The 12,995-nt window shown below is 50.3% G+C and overlaps 1 protein-coding gene across 1 annotated transcript in view; it reads right to left on the bottom strand.

The window, feature by feature from the left end:
• Positions 1 to 12,995, bottom strand: part of LOC114480636 (interferon-induced very large GTPase 1-like) — a 691,281-nt gene that overhangs the window by 102,715 nt on the left and 575,571 nt on the right. Inside the window, exons 40-41 of the mRNA XM_028474951.1 lie at positions 12,955 to 12,972; positions 12,741 to 12,819 (exon numbers count right to left, since the gene is read on the bottom strand). Of these exons, the coding sequence (XP_028330752.1) occupies positions 12,741 to 12,819; positions 12,955 to 12,972 (97 nt within the window). The remainder of the gene's footprint in view (positions 1 to 12,740; positions 12,820 to 12,954; positions 12,973 to 12,995) is intronic.

Genomic DNA, 12,995 nt, shown 5'->3' with positions numbered 1-12,995 from the left:
CCTCTCGTCTACCGGGGTAAACTCCAACGTACAGGCACTAAGTCGGGGGGCAAGAAGTATAGCCACCCCGGCCCGGCGCCTCTCACCATTGGCGACTCCAGAGTAGAAGAGAGTCCAACCCCTGTCGAGAAGGCTGGTTCCAGAGCCCTTGTTATGTGTCGAGGTGAGACCGACTATATCTAGTCCGAACTTCTCAACCTCGCACACAAGCTCAGGCTCCTTCCCCGCCAGAGAGGTGACATTCCACGTCCCTAACGCTAGCTTCTGTAGCCGGGGATCAGATCGCCAAGACCCCCGCCCTGGACGACTGCCCGATCCACATTGCACCGGCCTCATATGACCCCTCCTGCGGGTGGTGGGCCTACGGGAGGGCGGGCCCACGTCGTCCTTTCGGGCTCTGCCCGGCCGGGGCCCGTGGGCAAAGCCCCGGCCACCAGGAGCTTGCACTCAAGCCCCAACCCCGGGCCTGGCTCCAAGGTGGGGCCCCGGTAGCGCCAATCCGGGCGACGTGAACTGCCTTTGTTTTTTAATGTACATATATGGCTATTGAACCGCTCTTAGTCGGACCCGTCACCTGGGACCTGTTTGCCTTGGGAGACCCTACCAGGGACATTAAGCCCCCGACAACATAGCTCCCAGGATCATTCGGGTACTCAAACCCCTCCACCACGTTAAAGTGGCGGTTCATGGAGGAGTTTGGTGAGGCCATGGAGAACGACTTCCGGACGGCTTCGAAAAGATTCTGGACCACTATCTGGCGTCTCAGGAGGGGGAAGCAGTGCACCGTCAACACTATGTATGGTGCGGATGGTGCGCTGCTCACCTCGACTCGAGAAGTTGTGGATCTGTGGGGGGAATACTTCGAAGACCTCCTCAATCCCACCGACACGCCTTCCAATCAGGAAGCAGGGCCCAGGGAACCGAGAGTGGGCTCTCCTATCTCTGGGGCTGAGGTTGCCGAGGTGGTTAAAAAGCTCCTCGATGGCAGGGCTCCGGGGATGGATGAGATCCGCCCGGAGTTCCTCAAGGCCCTGGATGTTGTGGGGCTGTCATGGCTGACACGACTCTGCAACATTGCGTGGACATCGGGGGCAGTCCCTCTGGATTGGCAGACCGGGGTGGTGGTCCCCCTTTTTAAGAAGGGGGACCGGAGGGTGTGTTCCAATTATAGAGGGATCACACTCCTCAGCCTCCCTTGTAAGGTCTATTCAGGGGTACTGGAGAGGAGGGTCCGCCGGATAGTTGAACTTCGGATTCAGGAGGACCAATGTGGTTTTCGTCCTGGCCGTGGAACTGTGGACCAGCTCTACACCCTCAGCAGGGTCCTTGAGGGGCCATGGGAATTTGCCCAACCAGTCCATATGTGTTTTGTGGACCTGGAAAAGGCATTTGACCGTGTCCCTCGGGGATTTCTGTGGGCGGTCCTCCGGGAGTATGGGGTATTGAACCTCCTGATAAGAGCTGTTCGTTCCCTGTATGACCGGAGTCAGAGTCTGGTCCGCATTGCCGGCAGTAAGTTGAAATTGTTTCCGGTGAGGGTTGGACTCCGCCAGGGCTGCCCTTTGTCACCGATTCTGTTCATAACTTTCATGGACAGAATTCCTAGGCGCAGTCAGGGCGTTAAGGGGGTCCGGTTCGGGGCCTCAGTATTGCATCACTGCTTTTTGCAGATGATGTGGTCCTGTTGGCTCCAACATACCGTGACCTTCAACTCTCTCTGGATCGGTTCGCAGCCGAGTGTGAAGCGGCCGGAATGAGAATCAGCACCTCCAAATCCGAGTCCGTGGTTCTCAACCGGAAAAAGGTGTGGTGCCTTCTCCGGGTTGGAGATGAGGTTCTGCCCCAGGTGGAGGAGTTCAAGTACCTCGGGGTCTTGTTCACGAGTGAGGCAAGGATGGAGCGAGAGATCGACAGGCGGATTGGTGCGGCATCTGCAGTGATGCGGAGTCTGCATCAGTCCGTCATTGTAAAGAGGGAGCTGAGCCAAAAAGCGAAGCTCTCTATTTACAGGTCGGTCTACGTTCCAACCCTCACCTATGGTCATGAACTTTGGGTCATGACCGAAAGAACAAGATCACGGGTACAAGCGGCCGAAATGAGTTTCCTCCGTAGGGTGGCTGGGCTCTCCCTTAGAGATAGGGTGAGAAGCTCAGTCATTCGGGAGGGGCTCAAAGTAGAGTCGCTGCTCCTCCGCATCGAGAAGAGCCAGATGAGGTGGCTCGGGCACCTAATTAGGATGCCCCCTAAACGCCTCCCTAGTGAGGCGTTCAGGGCACGTCCCCTCCGGAAGGAGGCCCCGGGGAAGACTTAGGACACGCTGGAGAGACTATGTCTCTCGGCTGGCCTGGGAACGTCTCGGGGTCCCCCCGGAAGAGCTGGAGGAAGTGGCCGGGGAGAGGGAAGTCTGGGCCTCCCTACTGAGGATGCTTTCCCCGCGACCCGGAAACGGTGTGTATCCTAAGGGTGTGCGATCTGACGATATTAGATTGTTAAGGATTACAACATGACGACAATTTCCGAATTCAGAACCGTCTGTAGTTCACATTTTAACCCTTGCGGTGTCTGCGTCATATGTCTGTGGTCCAAAACATCCAATGTTTTTTTTCTCTGCCAAATCACACCATTTGCTAGTCAGCATTACAGATTATTAAGCGTTTAAACAGCGCAGAAGTACGCTCCGCTCCGCCCCAGTGCACGGACACACAGTGAGCTGTGTTAGCGACTGTATGTCTTTCTGTCTGTTAAACTTTGTCAGTTCTGAGTGTTGAAGCACTGAAATATGTTTGAGAAAACACTGCATGTGTTTCTCTTCTATAACTAACTCTGTCGCTGCGCTGTAGCAGAGATCTGCTGCTGCTGAAGCTAACGGGGCTGTTTGCACATTCTTAAAGAGACAGTGTCCTGAATGTGATTTACTTTAAAAACTACTTTCAGCAACTCAGAGCGGCCCTGAAAGAAGCAACACTGCATAATGTAATCACATTTCAGCCTTAATGAAGGAAAATGTTGTTATTGTGCTGCTAGTGATTAATAAGAGTCTTTGTGGCATTTTTCTCCACTGACTTTGATCCATGATTGTTTTTCTTGTTAAACTATTGAAAAATAAAAATAGATAAATGGAGTTTATATCACCTATTGCCATTTTGAGGAAAAATATAGAGATGAATATTGGTCCATATCACCCAGGCCTAATGTAACCAAACCAGTAATGTTTTATCTTGTAAAGGATGTTATTGTCTAAACTGTGTGAAATGAGGGGTTAAAACACTGCTTAAAGTAGGATTTAATTAATGTGTGCCTGGGGGCCGGCGGGGAGACTCCCAGCGGCCCCCTGGTGCCTTATGCGGCTTGGGGTGTGGTCGTCCTCCCTGGGCGGGCTGCTCCTGGTGCTGCATCCGTTCCGGGTCCTTCTGGCCTGGGGTCGGGCCCCTGCTGGCTCTGGGCTCGCCGGCGGGTGCCCACTGACTGCCTGTTCGGCGCGGTTCTGGTCGTCTGCTGGGCGTGGGCTTCGGCTCCTCCGCTGGGGCCTCGGGCAGGGAGTTCTCTGGGCCCTCCCCTCGGGGGGTTGGGCGCGGGGGTGGGGTGGGGGGGTGGGGGGGTCGATGGGGTGGGGGGTCTGGGGGTTGGGGGTGGGATCGGTGGCGTGGTGCGCTGGGTCCTTGGCTCCTTGGGGCTTTCTCGGGTGTGTATGGGGGGGCGATGGCTGCCTCTCGGCTTGGGATCTTGGGGGCGTTCGGGGGACTGCTTGGCCGTGGGGTGGTCGCCGGGGGCCCTTAGGCTGCCTGCTCTTGCTGCTGGCCTGACTGCTTCTTCGGGCCCGGGGGCGGCTCTTGGGTTTTGCAGTGGCGGTACTTGGAAATACATTTGTCATGGATGCACTGGCCTTGGGCTGTGGGATAACACTCATACTGGGCTCAACCTTAGACACGTTGTTCCCAAATACCTGTTTTATGGAATTTCCACTCACCTCTTCCTCTGTTCACAGCCACCACCATTATTCCTAAACCACACACTGGTCACCAAACTGGCTTGACAACACAACAATAAACACAATATACACAACCACAATTTCACATCGCATCACTTAAAACTATTCCCCACCCATTCCATATCCTATCTTGTATCCCTCTTCCCTGTTAACTTCCCCACCCCCCTCCAACCCCTCACCTTGGTGTAACACTGCCCTCTCTTTTTTACATCCTCCCTTTAATAAAGTATTTCTTACCCTTCCCTAGGGAGGGCTGGTGACGGTCACAATTATGCAATGAAATAAATAAATTTATTTAATTGCAATAATAAAATATGCATTGCTGTCAAAAGATTGCACTTCTTGTAGTGTTAACCTTCGACAGCATGTGCAGACAAGGTAAAAAAAAAAAAAATTAATGTGTGTTACCTCAATAACAAATATAAATCACTAGACTGATCTGCTGCCTTATGTCGCAAGTGATGCTAATGCTACACCACTTTAGTTAAACAAAGTAAAAAGTCTGTGTGACTAAAATAACTTGTCAGCCTTTTTGTTTGATGTTAAAGGTATTGTGGACAATGTTTGAAAAAGAAAATGTGCATGCGCAATACGCCTACATGTCACCGAGCCCCGTTTTCCTCGTGCACAGCTCTGTTTACAAGTTGGAGTCGGCATCGGTCATACAAGCTTACCTTACAAAAGAAGATTTGCACTTTTCCCACTATGTTAGACTCGCCACCGGCAAGTGAAAATCCATTTTCAAATGACCCGGTACGCACCAGGCACGAGCATGTACGACGGCCTTACGTAAACATGATTGACAATCAGGAGGACCAATAGTCGTGATGATCCACCCGGAAGCTAAACATCGTCCACAATACCTTTAATTGTACTTGGAACCAGTTTGATGAAGTGTTTACATAATATTAAAAAAAAATGATAATTACCTTGTCTTAAATGATCTTTTATTCCTTTTTTCCATTTAGGGCAATGATTTTAAGTAGGTGATTTGGTTTGTTTCATTGGTAAATAACTTTCAAATAGTCTCAATGATTTGAATGAAAAAAATTGTGATAAAATCGTGATCGTGATTTTACAAAGAAAAAATTGTGATATGTTTCCCATATCGCCCACCCCTCGTGTATCCCCACATTCAGTTTTTAATGTGGCACTTCCGCCTATGTCTTGTTTTCTCGCGCCCTTACCTCTTCCCTTTTGTTAACAATCTCCGTGTGAGAGTTAAGCGGCTTTGCTGTCAGGATAAATATATCTTTATTAGTTATGTTTCCAAGTTAGTTGGCTGAATTAAACCTGTTCTAAAGTGCTTCCGACGTATTGTAACACATGTTTATGTCGTTTGTTTGTGTAGGGGCATGTTTATGGGAAAAACTGACTGAAGGACTTGTGGATGTGTTTCTGCTGCTGTCAGAATAAAACATCTTTAAACACAACGCAGAGTCTCGACCGGTTACACTTGTACTTCGCTAACCGTACCAATTGCACCGGGGGTTTTCTGTACGGCAACATTACAAATAGACACTTTCTTAAATGTAGACAACTCAGCATGTTTAAACTGAATAAAACCAAGCTTACTTTTAACATCTGTAGCAACGACTTGACTGTCAGCATCACTGGTAGAAGATGGAGGTAAAAGAGGATCATTTAGGTCTTCAAAATGACGATTAGCAGAGGAATCTCTAGCGCTGTCTCCTGTTACAGGCACGGCCTGTCACTTTAAGAGAGGTGTTGCATTGTGGGAGGTGAAGGCTTGACCGGGTTGTTTACGTGTGGGAAATGTAGTGTTTTGTCTGGTCAGTCCGGGAGTAGATGTTCACAGGTGCGCTCTCTGTAAGTTTTGGATGCAGCGTGTTTATTACCTAAGATAAGAGAGGATTAAAACACATCATACCCTCAGATACCTGCCTGCTTCTTCCTCCCTGCACTCACCCGGTATGCAGAGTCGGCATTACGGACCGCTGTTGTTACCGGTAATAACGAGCCACGGCTGGGGTAAAACTCAGTGAAATACCAGACCTCCTTACCACGGTTCGGAGATAACCTGGCGAAGGTAACACTGGGGGCTCGTCCGGGATCCTATTCTGCAATTTCCGGAGGTTTTGATGGCGGAAAAGTAAGAAGAAAAGGAATACTGTGAAGTACATGTGGAAAATGGCGACACGAAGAAAAGTCACCACTGGAAATAGCTCACGTGTTGAAAGACAGCACTCAAACGTAAGCAGCAACCCGTTCGTGTTGGATGTTATTGAGAATGCTTCCATTGTGAGAGACTTAAGAAAAGAGAGAGACTTTTGTGGATGTAGCAGCAACCCCTTGGTGGCTAACACGGAGCTAACGTTAGCTGCAGGTGAGCCTGTAGGCCTCACTACAACAGCGCCACACGAGGAGGCATGGCAGCTTACCCCCCCACCTTCAACGCACACCAATCCCTTCCTTACACCGATGGAAAAGAAAAGGACATTGTGTGGTGAGTCAATGGCCTATCTGCCACCCTCACATGGTAATGATGAATGTGTAGTCTGCACTCCAGTTAAAATGGCACCATGGAAGATGGAAGAAAACATTGATAACCCATCTGCTTCCATCACTAATGAACAATTAATGGAAAAATTCACTCGAATGGGTTGTGATTGTTTCATAAGCAGTCCTGTCATCCCCACTAAAGCCAGATTCCCACAAAAAGTTCCACAATCTATTCACTATGCCTCCCAGCTTGTCCAGAATAGTCCTGAGGTGCACACACAGGGTCAGCATCATTACTCATCGTGCAGTGCAGGACATGAGATGTATGAGGATGGATTAAGAGGTGTGAGACGAGCTGGCTGCCCACCGCACTGCTGTTCACCACGCATTATGTTTAATGACTATATGGACACTAGTGATGAAGAACAATATGGACAAAAAGAAAGAATCCCCACGTTGCAGCCGGGACATTTTGACGGGACTGGTCCTTGGAAGGACTTCCTGTATCAGTTTGAAAGCTGTGCAAAAGCCAATCGCTGGACTGAAAAGACAAAAGCTGTTCAGTTGAAGTTCAGTCTGAGGGGTGCAGCTGGGGCCATCGTCCACAAAAATCCGAAATCTGACCGCTGGAGCTACCTGCGCATGGTGGAGGAGATTGAAGCTGCCTACGGTCCGCGTTCCGAGCATGCTGCAGCCATCGGCATTGAGCTGAGACAACGAGTCAGGAGACCAGGTGAAGCCTTGCACACCCTCAGAGATGACATTTATGAAAAGGTCTCCATTGTGTATGCTAACCGCACAGAGTTGGAGCAAGACTGTATATGCGTGGAGGTCTTCACCAACGCCTTGGCCGACGCCGAGGTGGTTCAAAAGTTGCTAGAGGAGCGCCCCTACACCCTAGCTAAAGCCTATGAAATTGCACACCGCTACGAGACCACCAGGAGGGCTGCTAGGGCAGTCACACAGCTCATGCGGCCAGGTGGGCGTGGTTTTGCAGCACAGGCAACCAGAACTGCTACAGTACGCGAAGCTGCTAACATTCCAGTGTTTGAGCAAGTACCAGGGGCCACCAGATTCAATAAGCAGCAACGACCTTACCAAAACAAGTTTAAAAAGACAAACTTTAATGAAGTCATCTGTCACAACTGCTCCGGTGTAGGACATTTAAAGCGAAACTGCCCCTCCCCTTATCGATCCACAAGGAGCCCTGGGAATGCCACTTTCACTTCCACCCCCGACCCAAGCACAGTAGTTATCTGTACTAAGAGCCCAGTAGATGAGATGTGTGTACAAATAATGATTCATGGACTAGAAATCTGTGCTCTGCTCGACTCTGGTGCACGGAGGAATGTCCTACCTTTGCATCATTTCAACTCCCTCCCTACTCAGTTCAGACCACCAGTGCAGCCATCTGTTGCACAGATTCTGCAAGGCATTGGCCCTGAAGGCTTAGTTGTTTTGGGTGAAGTAATTTTACCAGTGCACATTGGAAACAGCATCACCCAAGTTAACTTCATCATGGCGGACACCACCCAAAGCACCGAGGTCATCCTGGGACATCCATTCCTGCTGCAGGCGCAGGCCCGTTTGGACTATGGGCGTAAAGAAATAACTCTTTTTGGTGAAAAGGTGCCTGATTTTTATTCTAGCCAACCTTCTGAGACACATCTCGTTCGTGTGGCACGCACCACAGTGTTAGAGGCGGGTTGTGAGTACGTGGTGCCCGGCATTTCTCGTCTCCGCAGCGCTGCGGGTGGACCTCTGATGCTCAGCCCCGTAAAAGGTTTTATTGAAAGGCACCAGGTTCTTGTGGCTCGAGCAGTATTACAAGCCCGGCAGGCGGCCAGCATCCCCATCAGAGTGTTTAATCCTGGCGCCATACCCGTCACCTTAAAGAGAGGAGCTGTGGCTGGGGTTCTTCAGCAAGCACAGGTGCTGGCAGAGGCGGAGCCGCAGTCATCAAAGACCCCAGGTGCGCATGAATTCACTCATACCCATTCCACCAATGTACCAAATCACTTGCAGGTGCTGTATGCAGAAAGCTGTGCTGGTCTGTCGGGGGATGCCTCCCGTAGCCTGGCTCACCTTTTGTGTTCCTACAGTGATGTCTTTTCTGCGGGTCCCACAGATCTTGGCCGCACTAACATCGTGCAGCATGACATTATCACCATCCCAGGGCCGCCAGTAAAGCAGGCACCACGCAGGATGAATAGGGAAAAGCAGGTGGCAGCAGACCAGCAGGTGCAGCAAAGCCTGGATACCGGCGTGGCTCAACCAAGCAACAGCAGCTGGGCTGCCCCGATTGTCATGGTAAGAAAAAAAGACCAAAGCCCAAGACTGTGTGTTGATTACAGGCTTTTAAACGAACGCACTATTAAGGATGCTTATCCGCTTCCCCGCATTCAGGACACCCTCGACACACTTTCCACTGCCAAATATTTCAGCACCCTAGATTTGACATCCGGCTATTGGCAGGTGGAAATGACCCCCAGGGCCCGGAAAGCTGCAGCCTTTTGCACACGTAAAGGACTGTTCGAGTGGAACGTGATGCCCTTTGGACTGTGCAATGCACCAGCCACGTTCCAAAGGCTAATGGATCGTGTTTTAATGGGGCTGCAGTGGGAGACGTGTCTGGTGTATCTCGACGACATCATCATTCTGGGGCGGGACAGTGCACAGATGCTGGAGCGGCTGGAACAGGTGTTAATTCGACTGCGTTTAGCCAACCTCAAGCTGAAACCATCTAAGTGCTGTTTGTTTCGGGAGAAGGTGGCCTACCTGGGGCACATCGTGTCCGCTGGGGGCATTGCTACTGACCCCCAAAAGATTCAACAAGTGGAGGAGTGGCCTGCACCACAAAATGTTTCGGAAGTGCGACAGTTTGTTGGTTTGGCTTCATATTACCGCCGTTTTGTTGAAAACTTTGCAACCATAGCCCGACCCCTCCACGAGTTGACCCAAAAATATGCACGGTTCCATTGGACCCCTGAGTGTCAGGAGGCGTTCGACAGACTAAAAAAAATGCTAACTTCGGCTCCAGTCCTAGGCTATCCCCTCGACGATGGCGACTTCTTTCTCGACACAGATGCTAGTGACTGGGGAATCGGAGCAGTCCTCTCCCAGGTGCAAGGAGAAGAGGAGAGAGTTCTAGCCTATGGGAGCCGGAGGTTGTCCGCTACCGAACAAAATTATTGCACAACAAGACGTGAGCTCCTTGCAGTGGTTGAGTTCACAACACACTTCAGACAATATCTACTTGGTAGGCCTTTCACTGTTCGAACCGACCACAGCAGCCTCCGCTGGTTGACCAGACTAAGGGAGCCCGAGGGTCAGCTGGCTCGCTGGCTTGAGAAGCTTGCAGAGTATGATTTCCAGGTCATCCATCGGCCAGGGAAAAACCACCAGAATGCTGATGCTCTCTCTAGGAGACCCTGCCGCGCCTCATGTCCATGCACGGTCCCAGAACCTGACTTTAGAAACATTCAACATAAGGGGGTGCAGTGCGACCTGGGTGACGTAGTGCTCCAGACTCTAACATGTACAGGGCATCCTCCAGTGGGGGTAGTTGAGCCGGAGCTCTGTGTAGGGGAGAAGAGGACCTCAGCGGCGGAGTTTCCCATAGTGGGGGTAGAGGGCTTCGATCTCGACACCTGCACTGCTGTCTTAGCTGATCATCCCATCATCCGCCTGGTGAGTGAGTCTTCTAGTAATAACTTGTTTCACGGCTGGACCCAAGAACAACTCAAAACTGCACAAATGACTGATCCAGATATAGCACCAATAAGGGTGTGGAAGGAGGAAGGCTGTAATCGTCCACCCTGGGCTGACATCGCAGCTCACAGCCCCGCCACCAAAGCCTACTGGGCGCAGTGGAAAAGACTGTGCCTAAGAGATGGTATTTTGCTGAGAAAATTCTACTGCAGTGAGTTGAAGGTGTTCTACCCTCAAATTCTGCTGCCCCGCACTTTCCGCAACTCGGTGATGGAGCAGCTGCATGAAGGCGCAGTAGGTGGACACTTCGGTGCAGAAAAGACACTAGCACGCCTTAAAACCCGGTACCATTGGTACAACATGAGGGATGATGTCACATTGTGGTGCCGCACTTGTGTTAGCTGTGCAGCTAAAGCTCGCCCCAGAAAAACCCCTCGCGCTGCCATGGGCACCGTTCAGGTCGGCGCCCCCATGGAACGAATTGCAGTTGATCTGATGGGACCTTTAAATGAGACTGAAAGGCACAATCGTTTCATACTGGTGGTCCAAGACTACTTCAGTAAGTGGGTAGAGGCTTACCCAGTTCCCAACGAGCTAGCAACCACGGTGGCAGAAAAGATTGTTTCGGAGTGGGTGTGCAGGTATGGTGCACCTCGGGCTTTGCATAGCGACCAGGGCTCCAACTTTGAGTCGGCTGTCTTCAGGGGGATGTGTGAACTCCTGGGAATTGAAAAAACACGTACCACGCCCTTTCATCCACAATCGGATGGACAAGTTGAGCGCTTCAATGCCACTCTACAAAAAGCTCTGGCCACGATGTCCGAGCGGTGCCACTGGGACTGGGATTTGATGATCCCTTACTCACTCATGGCCTATCGTGCAACCAAACACAGCTCCACTGGCTTGACCCCAAATATGATGCTCTTTGGGCGAGAAATCACAGAGCCTGTTGACCTGGTCGTGGGTCTTCCTCCGGGTGAAAATGACATCAACACCATCCCTGAATATGTCATGCAGCTCAGACAGCAGCTGGAGCTCGCCCATCAGCTGGCACGGGAAGCCCTGGGAAAATCCTCTGAGCGTGCCAAGAAACAGTACGACAAAAACATCTGTCAAGTCCAATATCAAATAGGTGCTGCGGTGTGGCACTTAATCAAAGGCACCAAACGAGTAAAGAATAAAGTGCGGAAGTTCCTGCCAGCCTACGAAGGCCCCTACTTCATTGTGGGTGTATTAGACGACTTAATCTATTGCATCCAGAAGAGCCCAAGGTCCAAGATCAAAGTTGTTCACCATGACAAATTAAAGCCTTTTCACTCCAGAACTCCGTTGGACAACAGCTGGGTCTTTCACAACACTGATGTACCGGTACCATTGGAGGTGCTGACTCCTTCAACAGATAACGAGTCTGAGGACATTGGACCACTGAACCTCTGGGATACGTCTGCAGAAGAAGAGGAACTAGTGGTGGAGACCCCCAGAGACGCCAGCTCGCCTGGTGGCGTCCTGCTTTTTGACCGCTCTGCTCAGCCTCAGCTAGATGAGGAAGTCAATCAAGATTTAACCCCGGAACCACACGGTTGTTCTCCTCCAAACTCTTCATATGCTCCAAGACCTCGTAGGGAGCGAAGACCGCCAAACTGGTTTGGTGATTGGGCGGTTGATTGATTGAAAAAAAAAAAAATATATATAAAAAAAAAATAAATAAATAAAAATTTTATAATACTTTGTTATGTTCTCAAAAGTATGGTTGGTATTTTGTAAAAGTTGTCTTGCTTTATGCGAAGGTTTAATATAATGTTTACATACAAATGTGATATAGCTCTATTTTTGGGGCTATGGTTATAACTGTAATGTTGAGTTTTTTTTTTGGTTTATGGATGCTGGTTATTATGTTGATGTCTGACTATGGGGTAAGGTTTAACTCACAGATTTCGTAAGGAGACAGACAATTTTCCATAATGCACCCTCTGTCAGGTATAGTATCTTTTGCCATAATGTCTTCTTTGCTAACTGTGTATCTGTTGTGCAATAGACATTTTTGTTACACTGTGATAAGAGTGAGAAATGTGCATTGGTTTTTGTTTTATTTAATGTGTTAGAGTAGGAACCAGGTTTGCAGTGTAAACAAAGGGGTTGTTCTGAATGTCCTGTTGTGACTATGATGCTGGAGTGATGTTAAAGGTTTAATCATCATCCAGAGTGGGGGTAGTGTTACAGGCACGGCCTGTCACTTTAAGAGAGGTGTTGCATTGTGGGAGGTGAAGGCTTGACCGGGTTGTTTACGTGTGGGAAATGTAGTGTTTTGTCTGGTCAGTCCGGGAGTAGATGTTCACAGGTGCGCTCTCTGTAAGTTTTGGATGCAGCGTGTTTATTACCTAAGATAAGAGAGGATTAAAACACATCATACCCTCAGATACCTGCCTGCTTCTTCCTCCCTGCACTCACCCGGTATGCAGAGTCGGCATTACGGACCGCTGTTGTTACCGGTAATAACGAGCCACGGCTGGGGTAAAACTCAGTGAAATACCAGACCTCCTTACCACGGTTCGGAGATAACCTGGCGAAGGTAACACTCCCTTCATAGATATGTGACACCACCAGGCACAGGCTCCAGCCATCCACAACCAGGCCCAGGGTCCAGCCATCCACCACCAGGCCCAGGCTCCAGCCGTCCACAACCAGGCCCAGGCTCCAGCCATCCACCACCAGGCCCAGGGTCCAGCCATCCACAACCAGACACAGGCTACAGCTATCCACCACCAGGCCCAGGCTCCAGCCATCCTAAAACATGGGCCCAAAGGAAACCCCTGCGATGGAAGAGTTGGATGAG

The sequence above is a fragment of the Gouania willdenowi genome, chromosome 18 (assembly GCF_900634775.1).
Source record: "Gouania willdenowi chromosome 18, fGouWil2.1, whole genome shotgun sequence".
Taxonomy (NCBI): Eukaryota; Metazoa; Chordata; class Actinopteri; order Blenniiformes; family Gobiesocidae; genus Gouania; species Gouania willdenowi.
Note: the sequence above shows the minus strand (reverse complement) of the source record. Positions and strands in the feature narration are given on the sequence as shown.